Source organism: Heterodontus francisci, unplaced genomic scaffold (genome assembly GCF_036365525.1).
Source record: "Heterodontus francisci isolate sHetFra1 unplaced genomic scaffold, sHetFra1.hap1 HAP1_SCAFFOLD_598, whole genome shotgun sequence".
NCBI classification, from domain to species: Eukaryota; Metazoa; Chordata; class Chondrichthyes; order Heterodontiformes; family Heterodontidae; genus Heterodontus; species Heterodontus francisci.
The window spans coordinates 430,098-449,236 of record NW_027141529.1 but is presented as its reverse complement, the minus strand read 5'-3'; the positions used below and the strand labels follow the sequence as shown (position 1 = coordinate 449,236).

Below are 19,139 nucleotides of genomic sequence, written 5' to 3'. Positions count from 1 at the left end.
CCTTTTGGTCCCTAATCAACCCTACTCCACTTTTTACCAATCTTTTATTATTTATATGCCTATCGAAGACTTTGGGATTCCCTTTTATGTTAGCTGCCAGGGATGTTTGGTTCATAACAGCAGTCATTAGCAATGAGGAAGAGGTCTAGCGGTCCCCTTCAGCTGGACTTACTGTAACAGGGTTTAATTTTAAACACACTGTTTTTAGCTCCCCCTAGGTGAATCCTTGTTCACCATTTTCCAATTATAAGGCAAAGAAACCAGCACAAACAGGTTTTCTTAGGTTTAAAGAAAAGTTGAAATTTATTAAACTTGAATTTAAACTCTAATTCGGTTGATTCCTACAGATACACAACGTGCCCCACACTAGCATGCATACGCGATACACACATGCCAATAGAGAGGGAAAAAAAGGAAAATAAAGTGGAAAAATTTGAGGCAATATCTGAAGAGTTTTTGTTACGGTTCTTCTTTTTGATCAGCGGTAGCAGTGAGTGCGCGAGCCAGGGGGCAGCTGGGAAGGTAATTGCAGTAAAGGTACTTACCTAGCGATTCGGCAGCTTCGGCAGGGTGGGGAAAAAAAAACTGAAAAAGTGACGTCACAGGAAAGCTGTGACCCGATTGGCTGGTAGCGAATCTATACTGAATTTGAAAATAAAACTGATAAAAATTGATTAAAACACTAATTAACTAATTAATAAGTAGAGTAATTAAACCAGAGGGAGGAGATTACTGTATTTAGACAGCATTTAATATTTATTGTAGAAATCTAGCACTAGGGACCACATAGTGAAGTGTATCATAATTTAGTAAGTATTTAATAAGTATTTATTGATTTTATATCAATTAACTAACTCCAGGCGCTGCTTCACAAACCACTGACCACCTCCAGGCGCGTATCCATTGTCTCTCGAGATAAGGAGGCCCAAAAGAAAGAAAGAAAGAAAGAAAGAACTAATTACTGCTAGAAATGTCAGTTAGAGGGATGTGGGAAGTCCGTGACGCTTCCAGCGTTCCGGGCGACGACATCTGCAGGAAGTGTACCCAGTTGCAGCTCCTCACAGACCGCATAGATCGGTTGGAGCGGCAACTGGATGTACTTAGGAGCATGCAGGTGGCGGAAAGCGTCACAGACAGGACTTTGAGAGAAGTGGTTACACCCAAAGTGCAGGCAGGTAGATGGGTGATGGCTAGAAGGGGCAGGCAGTCAGTGCAGGAATCCCCTGTGGCTAACCCCCTCTCTAACAAGTATACTGTTTTGGATACTGTTGGGGGGGATGGCCTATCAGGGGAAAACAGCAGCAGCCAGAGCAGTGGCACCACGGTTGGCACTGTTGTTCAGCAGGGAGAGACAAAGCACAGAAGAGCAATAGTTATAGGGGACGCGAGAGTCAGGGGCACAGATAGGCACTTCTGTGGACAAGAAAGAGACTCCAGGATGGTATGTTGCCTCCCTGGTGCCAGGATCAAGGATGTCTCTGAACGGTCAGAGGGCATTCTGAAAGGGGAGGGTGAACAGCCAGAGGTTGTGGTACACATCGGTACCAATGACATAGGCAGGAAGAGTGATGAGGTCCTGCAGGGGGAGTTTAGAGAGTTAGGTAGTAAGTTAAAAGACAGGGCCTCTAGGGTTGTAATCTCTGGATTACTCCCTGTGCCACATGCCAGTGAGGCAAGAAATAGGAAGATAGTGCAGCTAAACACATGGCTGAGCAGCTGGTGTAGAAGGAGGGTTTCAGATATCTGGACCATTGGGCTCTCTTCAGGGACAGATGGGGCCTGTACAAGGAGGACGGGTTGCATCTAAACTGGAAGGGCACTAATATCCTGGCTGCAAGGTTTGCTAGCGTCACTCGGGAGGGTTTCAACTAGTGTGGCAGGGGGGTGGGAACCAGAGCAGTAGGACAGCTAGTCAAGTAAATGAGGAGGACATAGTAAATAAGGGCAGTAGGACTAAGAGGAAGAGCAGACAGGGAGATGTTGCTGAGCACAGCGGGACTGGTGCTCTGAAGTGCATTTGTTTCAATGCGAGAAGTATAACAGGTAAGGCAGATGAACCTCGAGCTTGGATTAGTACTTGGAACTATGATGTTGTTGCGATTACAGAGACTTGGTTGAGGGAAGGACAGGATTGGCAGCTAAATGTTCCAGGATTTAGAAGCTTCAGGCGGGATAGAGGGGGATGTAAAAGGGGTGGGTGAGTTGCATTACTTGTTAAGGAGAATATCACAGCTGTACTGCGGGAGGACACCTCAGAGGGGTCATGCAGCGAGGCAATATGGGTGGAGCTCAGGAATAAGAAGGGTGCAGTCACAATGTTGGGGGTTGACTACAGGCCTCCCAACAGCCAGCAGGAGGTAGAGGAGCAGATATGTGGACAGATTTTGGGAAGATGTAGAGGTAACAGGGTTGTAGTGGTGAATGATTTTAACTTCCCCAATATTGACTGGGACTTACTTAGTGTTAGGGGCTTGGATGGGGCACGATTTGTGAGGAGCATCCAGGAGGGCTTCTTGAAGCAGCATGTAGGTAGTCCAACTAGGGATGGGGCCATTCTGGACCTGGTATTGGGGAATGAGCCTGGCCAGGTGGTCGAAGTTTCAGTGGGGGAGTATTTCGGGAGCAGTGACCATAATTCCATAAGTTTTAAGGTACTTGTGGAAAAGGATAAGAGTAGTCCTCGGGTGAAGGTGCTAAATTATAACAATATTAGGCAGGAACTGAAGAATTTAGATTGGGGGCGGCTGTTTGAGGGTAAATCAACATCTGACATGTGGGAGTCTTTCAAATGTCAGCTGATTAGAATCCAGGACCAGCATGTTCCTGTGAGGAAGACAGACAAGTTTGGCAAGTTTCGGGAAGCTTGGATAACACGTGATATTGCGAGCCTAGTCAAAAAGAAAAAGGAAGCATCTGTAAGGGCTGGAAGGCTAGGAACAGATGAAGCACTTGAGGAATATAAAGACAGTAGGAAGGAACTTAAGCAAGGAGTTAGGAGGGCTAAAAGGGGTCATGAAAAGTCATTGGCAAAGAGGATTAAGGAAAATCCCAAGGCTTTTTATACAGATATAAAGAGCAAGAGGGTAGCCAGGGAAAGGGTTGGCCCACTCAAGGACAGAGATGAGAATCCATGCGTGGAGCCAGAGGAAATGGGCGAGGTGCTAAATGAGCACTTTGCATCAGTATTCACCAAGGAGAAGGACTTGGTGGACGATGAGCCTAGGGAAGGGAGTACAGATAGTCTCAGTCATCTCATTATCAAAAAGGAGGTGGTGTTGGGTGTCTTGCAAAGCATTAAGGTAGATAAGTCCCCAGGGCCTGATAGGATCTACCCCAGAATACTGAGGGAGGCAAGGGAAGAAATTGCTGGGGCCTTGACAAAAATCTTTGCATCCTCATTGGCTACAGGTGAGGTCCCAGAGGACTGCAGAATAGCCTTGTTCCTTTGTTTAAGAAGGGCGGCAAGGATAATCCAGGAAATTATAGGCCGGTGAGCCTTACGTCAGTGGTAGGGAAACTATTAGAGAGGATTCTTCGGGACAGGATTTACTCCCATTTGGAAACAAACGAACTTATTAGCGAGACAGAGCATGGTTTTGTGAAGGGGAGGTAGTGTCTCACTAATTTGATTGAGTTTTTTGAGGAAGTGACGAAATGTGAGGTAATGCATTTTGGAAGGTCGAATGCAGGTGGGAGGTATACAGTAAATGGCAGAACCCTTAGGAGTATTGACAGGCAGAGAGATCTGGCTGTACAGGTCCACAGGTCACTGAAAGTGGCAACGCAGGTGGATAAGGTAGTCAAGAAGGCAAACGGCATGCTTGCCTTCATCGGTCGGGGCACAGAGTATAAAAATTGGCAAGTCATGTTGCAGCTGTACAGAACCTTAGTTCGGCCACACTTGGAATATTGCATGCAAATCTGGTCGCCACACTACCAGAAGGACGTGGAGGCTTTGGAGAGGGTACAGAGGAGGTTTACCAGGATGTTGCCTGGTCTGGAGGGCATTAGCTATGAGGAGAGGTTGGAAAAACTCGGATTGTTTTCACTGGAACGACGGAGGTGGAGGGGTGACATGATAGAGGTTGACAAAGTTATGAGCGGCATGGACAGAGTGGATAGTCAGAAGCTTTTCCCCAGGGTGGAAGAGTCAGTTACTAGGGGACATAGGTTTAAGGTGAGAGGGCAAAATTTAGAGGGGATGTGCGAGGCAAGTTTTTTTTGCACAGAGGGTGGTGAGTGCCTGGAACTTGCTGCCAGGGGAGGTGGTGGAAGCAGATATGATAGCGACGTTTAAGAGACATCTTGACAAATATATGAATAGGAAGGAAAGAGGGATATGGGCCCCGGACGTGCAGAAGGTGTTAGTTTCGGCAGGCATCAAGATCGGTGCAGGCTTGGAGGGCCGAATGGCCTGTTCCTGTGCTGTACTGTTCTTTGTTCAAGCTCAAGCCAGTTGTCATTTTGCACATAGGCACCAATGATATAGGTAAAAAACAGGATGAGGTCCTACAAGCAGAGTTTAGGGAGTTAGGAGCCAAGTTAAAAAGCAGGACCTCAGAGGTAGTAATCTCAGGATTGCTACCAGTGCCACGTGATAGTCAGAGTAAAAATGAAAGAATAGTCAGGATGAATGCGTGGCTTGACAGATGGTGCAGGAAGGAGGGGTTCAGATTTTTGGGACATTGGGACCGGTTCTGGGGGAGGTGGGACTATTACAAATTGGACAGTCTACACCTGGGCCGGACTGGAACCAATGTCCCTGGGGGTGCTTTTGCTAACGCTGTTGGGGAGGGTTTAAACTAATGTGGCAGGGGGATGGGAACAAATTGAGGTCAGTTGACAGGAAGGAGGTCGTAACAAAAGCCTGTAAGGAACTAGATAATGAAGTCAGTGTGACTAAGGGGAAGAGCAGGCAGGGAGCAGATGATGAATATAAAGGGACTGGTGGTCTGAGGTGCATTTGTTTTAATGCAAAAAGTGTAGTAGGTAAGGCAGATGAACTTAGGGCTTGGATTAGTACCTGGGAGTATGATGTTATTGCTATTACTGAGACTTGGTTGAGGGAAGGGCATGATTGGCAACTAAATATCCCAGGATATCGATGCTTCAGGCGGGATAGAGAGGGAGGTAAAAGGGGTGGAGGAGTTGCATTACTGGTCAAAGAGGACATCACAGCTGTGCTGAAGGAGGGCACTATGGAGGACTCGAGCAGTGAGGCAATATGGACTGAACTCAGAAATAGGAAGGGTGCGGTAACAATGTTGGGGCTGTACTACAGGCCTCCCAACAGCGAGCGTGAGATAGAGGTACAAACATGTAAACAGATTATGGAAAGATGTAGGAGCAACAGGGTGGTGGTGATAGGAGATTTTAATTTTCCCAACATTGACTGGGATTCACTTAGTGTTAGAGGTCCAGATGGAGCAGAATTTGTAAGGAGCATCCAGGAGGGTTTTCTAGAGCAGTATGTAAATAGTCCAACTCGGGAAGGGGCCATACTGGACCTGGTGTTGGGGAATGAGCCCGGCCAAGTGGTTGAAGTTTCAGTAGGGGACTACTTTGGGAATAGTGATCACAATTCCGTAAGCTTTAAAATACTCATGGACAAAGACGAGAGTGGTCCTAAAGGAAGAGTGCTAAATTGGGGGAAGGCCAACTATACCAAAATTCGGCAGGAGCTGGGGAATGTAGATTGGGAGCAGCTGTTTGAAGGTAAATCCACATGTGATATGTGGGAGGCTTTTAAAGAGAGGTTGATTAGCGTGCAGGAGAGACATGTTCCTGTGAAAATGAGGGATAGAAATGGCAAGATTAGGGAACCATGGATGACAGGTGAAATTGTGAGGCTAGCTAAGAGGAAAAAGGAAGCATACATAAGGTCTCGGCCGCTGATGAAAGACGAAGCTTTGAAAGAATATCGGGAATGTAGGACCAATCTGAAACGAGGAATTAAGAGGGCTAAAAGGGGTCATGAAATATCTTTAGCAAACAGGGTTAAAGAAAATCCCAAAGCCTTTTATTCATATATAAGGAGAAAGAGGGTAACTAGAGAAAGGATTGGCCCACTAAAGGACAAAGGAGGAATGTTATGCTTGGACTCAGAGAAAATGGGTGAGATTCTAAACGAGTACTTTGCATCGGTATTCATCGAGGAGAGGGACATGACGGATGTTGAGGTTCGGAACAGATGTTTGATTACTCTAGGTCAAGTCGGCATAAGGAGGGAGGAAGTGTTGGGTATTCTAAAGGGCATTAAGGTGGACAGGTCCCCAGGTCCGGATGGGATCTATCCCAGGTTACTGAGGGAAGAGAGAGAGGAAATTGCTGGGGCCTTAACAGATATCTTTGCAGCATCCTTAAACACGGGTGAGGTCCCGGAGGACTGGAGAATTGCTAATGTTGTCCCCTTGTTTAAGAAGGGTAGCAGGGATAATCCAGGTAATTATAGACCGGTGAGCCTGACGTCAGTGGTAGGGAAGCTGCTGGAGAAGATACTGAGGGATAGGATCTATTCCCATTTGGAAGAAAATGGGCTTATCAGTGATAGGCAACATGGTTTTGTGCAGGGAAGGTCATGTCTTACCAACTTAATAGAATTCTTTGAGGAAGTGACAAAGTTGATTGATGAGGGAAGGGCTGTCGATGTCATATACATGGACTTCAGTAAGGCGTTTGATAAGGTTCCCCATGGCAGGCTGATGGAGAAAGTGAAGGCGCTTGGGGTCCAAGGTGTACTAGCTAGATGGATAAAGAACTGGCTGGGCAACAGGAGACAGAGAGTAGCAGTAGAAGGGAGTTTCTCAAAATGGAGACGTGTGACCAGTGGTGTTCCACAGGGATCCGTGCTGGGACCACTGTTGTTTGTGATATACATTAATGATTTGGAGGAAAGTATAGGTGGACTGATTAGCAAGTTTGCAGACGACACTAAGATTGGTGGAGTAGCAGATAGTGAAGGGGACTGTCAGAGAATACAGCAGAATATAGATAGATTGGAGAGTTGGGCAGAGAAATAGCAGATGGAGTTCAATCCGGGCAAATGCGAGGTGATGCATTTTGGAAGATCCAATTCAAGAGTCAACTATACAGTAAATGGAAAAGTCCTGGGGAAAATTGATGTCCAGAGAGATTTGGGTGTTCAGATCCACTGTTCCCTGAAGGTGGCAACGCAGGTAAATAGAGTGGTCAAGAAGGTATACTGCATGCTTTCCTTCATCGGACGGGGTATTGAGTACAAGAGTTGGCAGGTCATGTTACAGTTGTATAGGACTTTGGTTCGGCCACATTTGGAATACTGCGTACAGTTCTGGTCGCCACATTATCAAAAGGATGTGGATGCTTTGGAGAGGGTGCAGAGGAGGTTCACCAGGATGTTGCCTGGTATGGAGGGCGCTAGCTATGAAGAGAGGTTGAGTAGATTAGGATTATTTTCATTAGAAAGACGGAGGTTGAGGGGGGACCTGATTGAGGTGTACAAAATCATGAGAGGTATAGACAGGGTGGATAGCAAGAGGCTTTTTCCCCAGAGTGGGGGATTCACTTACTAGAGGACACGAGTTCAAAGTGAAAGGGGAAAAGTTTAGGGGGGATATGCATGGAATGTCCTTTACGCAGAGGGTGGTGGGTGCCTGGAACGCGTTGCCAGCGGAGGTGGTAGATGCGGGCACGATGGAGTCTTTTAAGATGCATCTAGACAGATACATGAATGGGCAGGAAGAAAAAAGATACAGAACCTTAGAAAATAGGCGACATGTTTAGAGAGAGGATCTGGATCGGCGCAGGCTTGGAGGGCCGAAGGGCCTGTTCCTGTGCTGTAATTATCTTTGTTCTTTGTTTTGTTCTCACTGTAGAGTCCTTGATCGTAGGTAGCTCTTGCCTTTTTTTGGGGCCCAGTATTCTTCTCAAACCTTGTTCGCTGTTGGAGACCTCTCTCTCTTGGGGTTCATGTGTCTTCAGTTGATTCTCTCTCTCTTGGGGTTCATGTGGATTCAGAAGCTTGTGAGAAAGAGATGGGAGCAGACAGGAGAGATCTTCAGTCCAGGAGCAAAAACCAGTCTTTGAATTCGAATTCTGTGGCTAGTTCAAAAGAAAACCCTGGAATAGCCAGTTAGTCATGTGACCAGCTGGTCTAACCAGTCTTGGCCCTTGTGGATTACATCCTCCCTAGGCGGCCCTGGAAAGCGCTTCTTCACCCTCAACGTCTGGTAGTATGTAAATTTTGTTCCAGCCATGGCTGATCTGTTTAACAAGTCATTTCTTCCCTCCAGCAACAGCTAAAAATCAATGTTCATGACAAAACCAATGTGCCTCATTCTTGGCAGGTGGGGGCCTGCATGACACTGCAGTATGTTCAGCACCGTCCGCAACTCCTCGAATTGTGAAAGCAGCCCATGTTCACATGCAGCAAGACCTGGACAACATTCAAGCTTAGACTGATAAGTGGCAAGTAACATTCACACCACAGAAGTACCAGCAATGGCCATCTCCAAGAGAGAAATCTAACCATTACCACCCCTTGATATTCAACAGAATACCCCCATCGCTAAATCCCCCACCATCATCCTGGGGGGTTAACACTAACCAAAAACTAAACTAAACCAGCCAAATATTGTGGCTGCAAGAGCAGATCAGAGGCTGGGAGTCCTGCAGTAATTAACTCATCTCCTGAGTCCCGAAAAAGATATATTGCGGCAACTTGCCAAAGCTCCTTCGACAGCACCTTCCAAATCTGTGATTTCTACCACATTGAAGGGGGGTAGGTAGCAAATTGGAATATCTCCAACTGCAAGTTTCCCAAGTCACACATCATCCGGACTTGGAAATATATCATAAGGTCATAAGAATGAGGAGCAGGAGCAGGCAAATCAGCCCACCGTTCCTTCACTGGTCACTGGGTCAAAATCCTGTTACTCCCTCTTTAAACAGCACAGTTGATGTACCTACGTGAAGACTACAGCAGTTCAAGGCGGCGGCTCACCACCTTAGAGGGTAAACTAGGTATGGGCAATAAATATTGGCCTTGCCAACGATGATCACACCCCATCAATGAACCCTTGCTGGTTCGGGGACATATTGCTGAAGAAAATTAACATAAGTACTTTGCTACCTTTTTGACATGTGCTAGTCTGCTCATTCCAATCTATGAAAGTTAAATTTTCCCTTTAAAACTACTTTGCCTTTGCTACATTCGTCTAATCTCTCCATTTATACATTCTACCACTTCACAGCTGCTACCTGAGGACCGATACGCCACTCCCACTACAGTCTTAAAACCTTTTCTTTTTCTTAATTCTAACCCATAAAGTCTTCACTGCCTGCTTATCTCTCACTATGTCCTCTCGTACTTGGTGATTCAATCCTCGGAGTCATCGAGTCATACAGCACAGAAACAGGCCCTTCGACCCATTGTGTCTGTGTAAGACATCAATCCTTAATCATTAAAGCTACTCCTCCCCCTCTACCATTTTCCCCATCTTTCCTGCAGGCCTTAGTTCCCAGCCCTGATGGAATTCAACTGGGCTGTCAGACCAAGTTGAATTTGAACCTGCAATTCATTCAATTTGATTCTTATACTGTTTTCCCCCTGATCCCCATTGACTTCCAATTGTACTAGGGCTCCTTGGTGCCACACTCAGTCAAATGGTGCTTTGATGTCAAGGGCAGTCACTTTCATTTCGTGTCTGGAATCCAACTCTTTTATTCATGTTTGGACCTAGGCTGTAATGAAGTCTGAAGCCTCATTCGTATAACTTTACCCATTAGTGCTCATACACATACATCTTGTAGTTGAGGGAAGTAGTTGCATGATTCATACGGGCGTTTAGATCAGCAATATATGGCCCAGAAAGGTATAAAGGTGGCAAAGAATTGTGGTGTTTGAGCTCAAAGTGCTGTATGCCTGACAGACAGCTTCCTGGAATTGTCACCTTATTTGGAAAATCAAAATTTGATTGGGCAAGTTCATTCAGTAAGACCATACACAAAGCTAGTGAGCCAGTGGTGCCATCTTGTGTTGATGGTAAAGGAGGTCAACAGCAATGAAAATGGATAAAGGAAGACAGGCACAAGCTTTACACTTGTGCAGGTAGATCATGTGTTGTTAGGCCTATTGAGCCTGGCGTTTTCACGCACGGGAGCTCATCACTGGAGAGTCATGTCGTCCATTCGTGAACACATATAGCCACCAGTTCTAAAAAAAGGGACTTGAATTGGGCAAATATTTTCTAAAAGGAACGCATCATTGAGAAAACCTTTTCCCAATCCCAATCCACTAAGCATAGGCCCACGTACACACAACCACTAATCAAACACTTCAGATTGTTGGTTAGCTCACTGGGTGTCAATATTGACTTAGAAATCATCAAATTCACAAAAGTTTGTCGAATAAACATATTAGCACGAACACTGCAAGGTAACAGAATTTCTGCTCCCACACCCTCCCCCAATCAGGCAACAATGACAAACTTACCGAGTCGCTGACATGGGGACAAAGATCAACAAGCTTACTGCCATCACTGGTACTCATTGAGCACCTAAAAGAGGAACAGACTGTCATTCAATACATTCAGTATGGACCGTATTGGTATAAGTGGGACACACAAAATAAACCAGATCTAAAAACAGGACAGTGTATTGGTAAACATTGCACAGATGAACACAGGAGATACTGGCAACATAGGGAAAGAGGAAATAACAACAAACCAGATATAAAAACGAAACAAATATTAGTTGAGGCTTAGTGGGTGGCACTCAGTCAACTGAGTCAGAAGGTAAAAGGTTCAATCCCCACTCCATAATCAAGCCCACAATCCAGGCCAACATTCCCAGAACAGCACTGGGGAACAGCTGGTCAGGAGGTGCCATCTCTCTGTTGAGATGTTAAATTGAGGGCGTCTATCCTACTAGGTGGACGTAGAAGATTCCACAGTATTATTTTCTGGAGCAGCAGGCGAGTTCTCTCCTGTGTCCTGGCCAATATTTATCCCTTAACCATCAATAAAACAGAATATCTGGTCATTTACCTCATTGCTGTGAACAAATTGGTTGCTGTGTTTCCTAAAACAGTACCTGTACTTCAAAAAGGTGTTTCACTGCTTGTAAAGCACTTTGGGATTTGAGATCATGACAGGTACTATAGGAATACAAGTTCATTGATTACAAATTCTAAATATTTTTGTAAAATATTTCCCACATGTTTCAGTCTTTAATTATGTGACACATGACTCTGCTAAATTGAGTGAGAAAACATAGAAAATAGATTCCCTAGACCTTTCACATTTTAAGTGTTAATTGCAGGAAATTAAATAAAACATACCATTGAGAAGTGAAACATTTATTCACACCTCCTGGACAGCATCAATTGGAAGTTCATAGGCTACCAGATACATTCTGAACTCCTCAATGTGCTGTTTTAAACAGGAAATAGTGGGAATAAAAAAAGTGCAACTTAAAAAAAAAGACTTCACAACAATTCCTCTTTCTCACTGCCAAAGGAATCAAAGGCATTAGATGCCCGCCAACACTTTGCTCAACTTACTACATGACAGTGTTGGGAGCACCTTTACCACAGATTGCTGCAGTTCAAGCCAGCAGCTCACAACCACAACCTTCTCAAGGGCAAAAGGGAGAACCAATAATGCCAGCCTTGCTAGTAACGTCCATACTCTGAACTGAATTGAAAACTGATTCAAACAGAAAATGCTGAAAACACTCAGCAGCTCTGGCAGCATCTGTGGATAGAGAAACAGTTAACATTTCATGTCTGTGACCTTTCATCAGAATTGGAAGAGTTGGAAATGTAAGAGGTTTTAAGCAAATGAAGGGGGGGGAATGGGTGGGAAAAACAACAAAAGGGAAGGTCTGTGATATGGGCAGGACAGACTAAATGACAAAAAGGTTCCATGGTACAACGCCAAAGGGAATAGCAATGAGACAAGTAACAGAACAAAAGGTGTAAAAGCAAAATACTGCGGATGCTGGAAATCTGAAACAAAAACAAAAAATGCTGGAGCCACTCAGCAGGTCTGGCAGCATCTGTGGAAAGAGAAGCAGAGTTAACGTTTCGGGTCAGTGACCTTTCTTCGGAACTGACAAATATCAAAAATGTCACAGGTTATAAGCAAGTGAGGTGGGGGTGGGGCACGAGATAACAAACGAGAAGCTGTAGACTGGACAAGGCCACATCGCTGAACAAAAGGTGTGTCTAGGGGAGGTGTGAATGGCAGAATAGCAGCCATCCAAACACAAAAGTAAAGAGATTAAGAAATGAGAAAAACTGAACCAGCAAAAGAAACAAAATGGAGACAGGAGGTAATGATTTAACATTGTTGATCTCAAAATTGAGTCCAGAAGTGTGTGAAGTGCCCAGTCAAAAGATGAGGTGCTGTTCCTTGAGCTGGAGTTCAGCTTCATTGGAACACTGTAGCAGGCCAAGGACAGAAAGGTCAGAGTGTGAGAAAGGTATAGATTTGTAATGACAGACGACAGGAAGCTCAAGGTCACGTTTGCAGACTGAACAGAAGTGTTCCACAAAGCAGTCACCCAGTCTGTGTTTGGTCTCCCCAATGTAGAGGAACCACATTGTGAATAGCAAACAATATTTGATTGAATTTTTTGAAGTAACAGAGAAGGTTGATGAAGGGAAAGCAATGATGTTTACAGGGATTTTAAGAAAGCCTTTGACAAAGTACCACATAAAAAGGCTGATTAACAAAACCGAGGCTCATGGAATAAGAGGGTCAGTATCAGCTTGGATAAAAAAAATTTGGCTGAAGGACAGAGTCATGGTAAATGGCTGTTTTTCAGACTGGAGGATGGTAGCTAGTGGTGTTCTCCAAGGTTCAGTGATAGGACCCACTGCTTTTTTAATGTACTTAACGACTTAGATATTGGGATGCAGAGTAAAATTTCAAAATTTGCCAATGATTTGGGGGTGAGGCAGACAGTGAGGATGATACCAATCAACTGCAACAGGACATAGATAGGCTAGCAGAATGGGCAGACAAGTGGCAGATGAATTTTAACAGAAATGTTAGGTGATGCATTTTGGCAAAAGGAATAGGAAGAGGCACTATAGACTAAATGGTACAGTTCTAAAGAGTGGGGAGGGCCTGGTGGAGGTGGGGGGGTGGGGGTCATGTGCAAAGATCTTTAAAAAGTGAGGACATATTGAGAGCAGTTAGCAAAGCATTGATATCTTCGGCTTCATAAATAGAGGCATAGAGTACAAAAGCAGGGAGGCTATACTGAACCCATCAAACTCTGGTTCTGCCACAACTAGAGTATTGCTTCCAGTTCTGGTCACCACATTTTAGAAAGGATGTGTGGATCCTTGAGGGCAGAGGAGATTTACTAGAATGGTTCCAGGGATGAGGGATTTTAGCTACAAGGTTAGGTTGGAGAGGCTGCGGTTGTTCTACTTGGAGCAAAGGAGATTGAGCGGAAATTTGATAGAGGTGCCCAAAATTCTGACAGGTGTGGATAGGGTAGACAAAGAAAAGCTATTCCTGTTAGCTGATGATGCAAGGACTAGGGGACACAGATTTAAGGTTATGGCAAGAGATGCGGGGTGGGATGTGAGGGAGAATTTTTTTTTTTTTTAAACGCAGAGAGTGCTAATGACCTACTACCTACAAGGGTTTTGAAACCAGAGACGATGAACGATTTGAAAAGGACATTGGATGGGCACTTGAAGGAAATAAACTCACTGGGCTATGGGGATATAGAGTGGAGGAATGGGACTGATTGGATTACTCTGCTGAGAGCCGGTGTGGACTCAATGGGCCGAATGGCCTCCTTCTGCGCCGTGATGACAATGACCTGAAACATCAACTGTTTCTCTCTCCACAGATGCTGCCAGACCTGCCCAGCATTTTCTGTTTTTGTTTCAAATTTCCAGTATCCACAGTATTTCGCTTTCGAAAACTGATTGAAGTGGATCTGTTCTAATGTGGAGGTTGTGTTAGTCAAAAAGATACCCACAGATGCACACTTTATCAGAATGGATCATTGACCAATTAGAAACAGAAACCCTAGCTGATTCTTGGCCTTCCTCAATCAAGGGACAGAGGTCAATTTACTATTTCTACTGCTGCACCAATGGAGAGCTGCAAGTTTCAGCAAAGACTGAAGATTGAATCAGATCTTATTGGTCTGCATAGCTCAGAACTAAGTGGATAATATTTCTGGTACATAATTAGGCTCATTATAAAATCAAATCTGAGGACAAGTGACTCTTTCCATAATCCCATTTTACATAACTATATAACATACACAATTCAAACAAAAGATGAGGAGTGATACCTGGCTCCGTTTGATAGTTTAAGGATGAGCTGGGCCACAATGTTGTCAACTTTTCCTAGCCAGCAATCGAAGGCTATGTAGTCTCCATAGACAAACGGCTGAGAAAGAACATTTGGTATTAAATAGTTACACTTAAATAAGGAGTTAGTTCTGGTTTCGCAATGCATTTTGCAACACAGAAACAATCATACATTCCAAAATGTAATTTGTTGAATCACCAATGTTATACGAAAGCATGCATTCTTGTACAAAAGGAGATATTCTGTTACATGCATAGCTTTTGCAGACTCACTGACAGCGCTGAGGGGGCTTGGGATTTGCAAGGACTGGGACAAAACAGGTTAGCAGGAGGAAGCTGCAGCAGGAGGCCAGAAAAACTAATGTCATAGCGAAAAAGGAAACATTTCTGGGGTAAAAAGGAGTTGGACTAGTTAGTTCTTTGAAAGCCATCACAGGCACAATGTAACTCTTCCTGTGCTGTATGAAACAGCAGAGGAGAAAGAGGAATAAAAACCAGAAATGCTGGAAACACTCAGCAGGTCTGGAAGTATCTGTGGAGAGAGAAGCAGAGATAACGTTTCAGGTCAGTGACCCTTCTTCAGAACTGAAGAAGAAAGAGGTCCTGACTGATCATGACTAGAAGTTTCACAAAACTAATAAAACTCTCTGTTCAGAATGAGGCTGACAAAGACACATTGAAGGAAATTTCTCCAATAGCAGAGAAAGATCTGGGTTGAGAAGCAACTAGAATGGTACATGGGGAGTGTGGGCAGGCTAGGGTGCGCTGGGATGGGACAGGAAGGGGCGGGGTTGGCACAGGGATGGAGAGATGGTCCTGACAAGCACAATGAAGCAGATTTCTCAGGGATGAGGGGCTAACAAAGAGGCTTCAAGAGGGCATAGACAGGCTGGTGGAATGGGCAAACACATGGCAGGTGAAATTTAATGAACAGAAATGCAAACAGGTACTCTGGTCGCAAGAACGAGGAGAGGCAATATAAACTGAGTAAATTCTAAAGGGGGTGCGGGAACAGAGACCTGGTGGCACATGTGCATAAAACGTTGGAGGCAAGGCAAGTTGGGAAGTGGTTAAAAAAAGCATACGGAATCCTAAGCTTTATAAATAGAGGCATGAAGTACAAAAGCAAAGACGCTATGAACCACCTTTATTAAACACTGGCTCATCCTCAACTGGAACAGTGTCCAATTTTGGGTACCGCACTTTAAGGATGTGAATGCTTTAGGAGAGGGTGCAGAAAAGATTTACAAAAATGGTTCCAGGAACGAGGGACTTCAGTTACATGAACAGACTGGAGAAGTTCTCAAAGAGAAGGCTGAGGAGATTTGATAGGGGTGTTCAAAATCATGAGGGGTTTAGAACCAGAGGACAAAGACTTAAAGGGATTAGCATCAGAATCAAAGGTGACGGGTGGAAAAACTTCATTATGCAGCGAGTGGTTACAACCTGGAATGCACTGCCTGAAAAAGGTGGTGGAGACAGATTCTTTTGTGGTTTTCAAAGGAGGAGAATTTGATAAGAACCCAAAGGGGAAAAATTGGTAGGACTATGGGGAAAGGGAATGGGAGTGGGACTAGCTAAACTGCTCTTGCAGAGAGCTGGGACAGGTTTGACTGGCCGCCTTCTCTGCTATAACCATTCTATGATTCTACGGATGCTCAGTATAAGGCAAGGTGGCAGTGGCTGGAGGGAGGAAGATGGTGGTGATGGTGTTCATGATCATTTGGGAAAAAGGAAAAAATACTTAAACATTGTTGGAACAGTGGTTTAGAACAGTGAAATGATAAACACCGTTCCTCCAGATCACTGCGATAAAACAAGCCAACTTTCCCTACTCAACAAAGCAGCATTTCTGAAAATGCGACTGGTGCCAAGATCTGGTTAATGAAGGCTGTGTGGGAGGGAGGGGCTCAATTATTTTAAAACATCTTAAGTACAGCCTTCCCTATATTCTCTTCTGCCACAGGATTCTTCAGCAACACACCATCCTGACTTGGAACTATATCACTGTTCCTTCACTGTCGCTGGGTCAAAATCCTGGAACTCCCTTCCTAACAGCACTGTGGGTGTACCTGCCTCACATGGACTGCAGCGGTTCAAGGCAGCAGCTCACCACCACCTTCTCAAGGGCAATTAGGGATGGGCAATAAATGCTGGCCTAGCCAGCGATGCCCACATCCCATGAATGAATTTAAAAAAACTTGGTGCTGAAGGAATTCTAAATGCATTCCAATAACACAGCTTTATTCCACTGGAGTTGAGCTTTGGAGCTCAGGACTATGACAGATTTTGGGGTTGGGTCTTTGAGCAGGGTTCAGTTTAGCTCGACACGGTGTACAGAGGTTGGAGTGGGGCAGCAAAACTGCATTGGGGAATAACCAGCATTGGGCCACAGACTCATTTTAGTAGCTCCAAACGCAGTGGTTCTGTGGATACATCATGGAAATGGAACTGGGAGATTCCAGGAAAATGGCAAGAGTTACACTTACGTTAGGGGTCAGGCTTGGAGAAAATCAGGTGAGCAAAAGTATGAGAGAAGTTTAATCAAGTGAGAAAATAGGAAAGTTTCACAGGTAAGGCAACACTTCAATATACATATAGATTTCTGCTAATATATCAATATATGCTCCTTAAAGCTACAAAGTTTAATGAATAAGGAAACACTGGATGAGTTCAAAGACTAACTGCCAACTGGAATGGAGATCAGTATACTAGCTTGCTTTGTGGAAAGGTTCTTCAGAACCTGCAGGCAATGCTTTGCTATTCTAATTCCTGGATATTTTTCTATAAAATACAAATGACTCTACATTTTTGTTTAATGTACCAAACTATCTTCCTTGTTCAATGAAATTGTTGCCCAAACCATTAATTTTGGACAAAAGGTGAAGAAAATCATAATGTGAATCTAAAACAATCAGTAAACTAGACTGGCTGACATTTTTTCCTAAAGGAGCAAACAGCGGCAAAGACCAGTTGGGCTGAAATGTCTATTTCTGTGCTGTACACCCTAAACAGTGTGCGACATCAATTCAACATTATGCAACACAACCAATAGTTTCTTGTGTGTGCATATTACACGAAGATCTGAAAAGCTTCTTCCCAAAAGTGGGGCGACAGGAAACCCTCATTTCTAGAAAAAGAAAGCAATGCGAATATTAGCAAAACAAATGACAATTTTGCAGCTTCCCAATCACGTACCCAAATATGCTGCAAGTCTCTGCTGTTGACCGGATGAAGAATATAATTTGTTCCCAGAATCTTCAAGGTGCACTCCATATTTACATCAATCACTGTTCCACATTGATTATCCTATAAAAGATGCAGACACAGAATGAAGTCAGTCTACAACATTGCAATGTTTCATTTGTCCAAAATGTTTAGTCATGTAGAGTGTATCGCACTGCAATAGAACAGCCACAATTAGCAAGATGTCAAAACATTAATTACTATTTCAATGATCTCATTTCACAAAAACAACGATTATAAGCCTAGTATGGCCATGTGAGCCGCATGGAAGATGGCAGGATCCCCAAAGACACATTGCACAGCGAGCTCGCCACTGGTATCAGACCCACTGGCCGTCCATGTCTCCGCTTTAAAGACGTCTGCAAACGCGACATGAAATCCTGTGACACTGATCACAAGTCGTGGGAGTCAGTTGCCAGTGTCCGCCAAAGCTGGCGGGCAGCCACAAAAGCGGGGCTAAAGTGTGGCGAGTCGAAGAGACTTAGTAGTTGGCAGGAAAAAAGACAGAGGCGCAAGGGGAGAGCCAACTGTGTAACAGTCCCGACAAACAAATTTCTCTGCAGCACCTGTGGAAGAGCCAGTCACTCTAGAATTGGCCTTTATAGCCACTCCAGGCGCCGCTTCACAAACCACTGACCACCTCCAGGCGCTTATCCATTGTCTCTCGAGATAAGGAGGCCAAAGAAGAGTGTTTGAAGGGAGGCAGCTAATTCCAGCATTGCAAATGCACCTTCAAGGGCAGTTAGGGATGGCAACAAATACTGGCCTTACTAGAGACACACTCACCCCATGAAGAATTTTTTAAAAAGCCAACCAACCAACAGCTACACAGCAGGGAAGTTTCAGAGTGAGAGGAAAATGAACAGTTTGCAAAACAGAGTTCCTTCACTGCAATATGGAATGGGGTCCTTCACCGGATTTCCTTCTGTAGCCCATGCAGCACCAAGAACAGTTGTAATGCCTCATCTCCATCCCAGTAAGAATCAATTCCCTCAACACAGATCAGGATCAAACTCGGACCTTTCAGTCCAGATTCAATGATACAGCACAGGAGGCCAGTCAGCCCCTTCATTCCTGTGGCTCATATAGGTTTTCAAAATACATGAACATTTTGCTGGCATCCTCTTACTGAGAGAATTGGTCTTGAACACTTGTAGGTAACACTATTCCTCATGAGACAACAATTACTTAAAAAGGGGAGAGATATTCAGACGGCAATACCAAACAAGCCATTCAGGAAGGAACAAGGCGAGTTAGAGGCCACCACTCCCATCTCCCAATCAACATTCGCACAGCTAACCTTCTTGATGTTTTTCCTCCTTATAATTTCTACCCATCCTTTGCCACCCCCATACCCCACAATTGCAGGACATTAAGAGCCACAGTGCGGGACTAGCATTGCATGTATGCCAAACCGAGCATGGGTACCAGTATCCACGACGTACATTCATGAACTAGGGTTTTTCCAACAATCTGACAGCTCCGTGGTTACTGTTCTTGTGCCATCTCAAAAATGTGCAGATATTTTGGAATTCACAACCTGCCATAGTGGAACTGAACTCACTGGATT

At 44.5% G+C, this 19,139-nt stretch overlaps 1 protein-coding gene across 1 annotated transcript in view; it reads right to left on the bottom strand.

Annotated features, from left to right (window-relative positions):
* Positions 1-19,139, bottom strand: part of LOC137363988 ((E3-independent) E2 ubiquitin-conjugating enzyme UBE2O-like) — a 336,360-nt gene that overhangs the window by 222,071 nt on the left and 95,150 nt on the right. Inside the window, 3 exon segments of the mRNA XM_068027481.1 lie at positions 10,472-10,535; positions 14,305-14,402; positions 17,522-17,632. Coding sequence (XP_067883582.1) covers positions 10,472-10,535; positions 14,305-14,402; positions 17,522-17,632 — 273 coding nt within the window.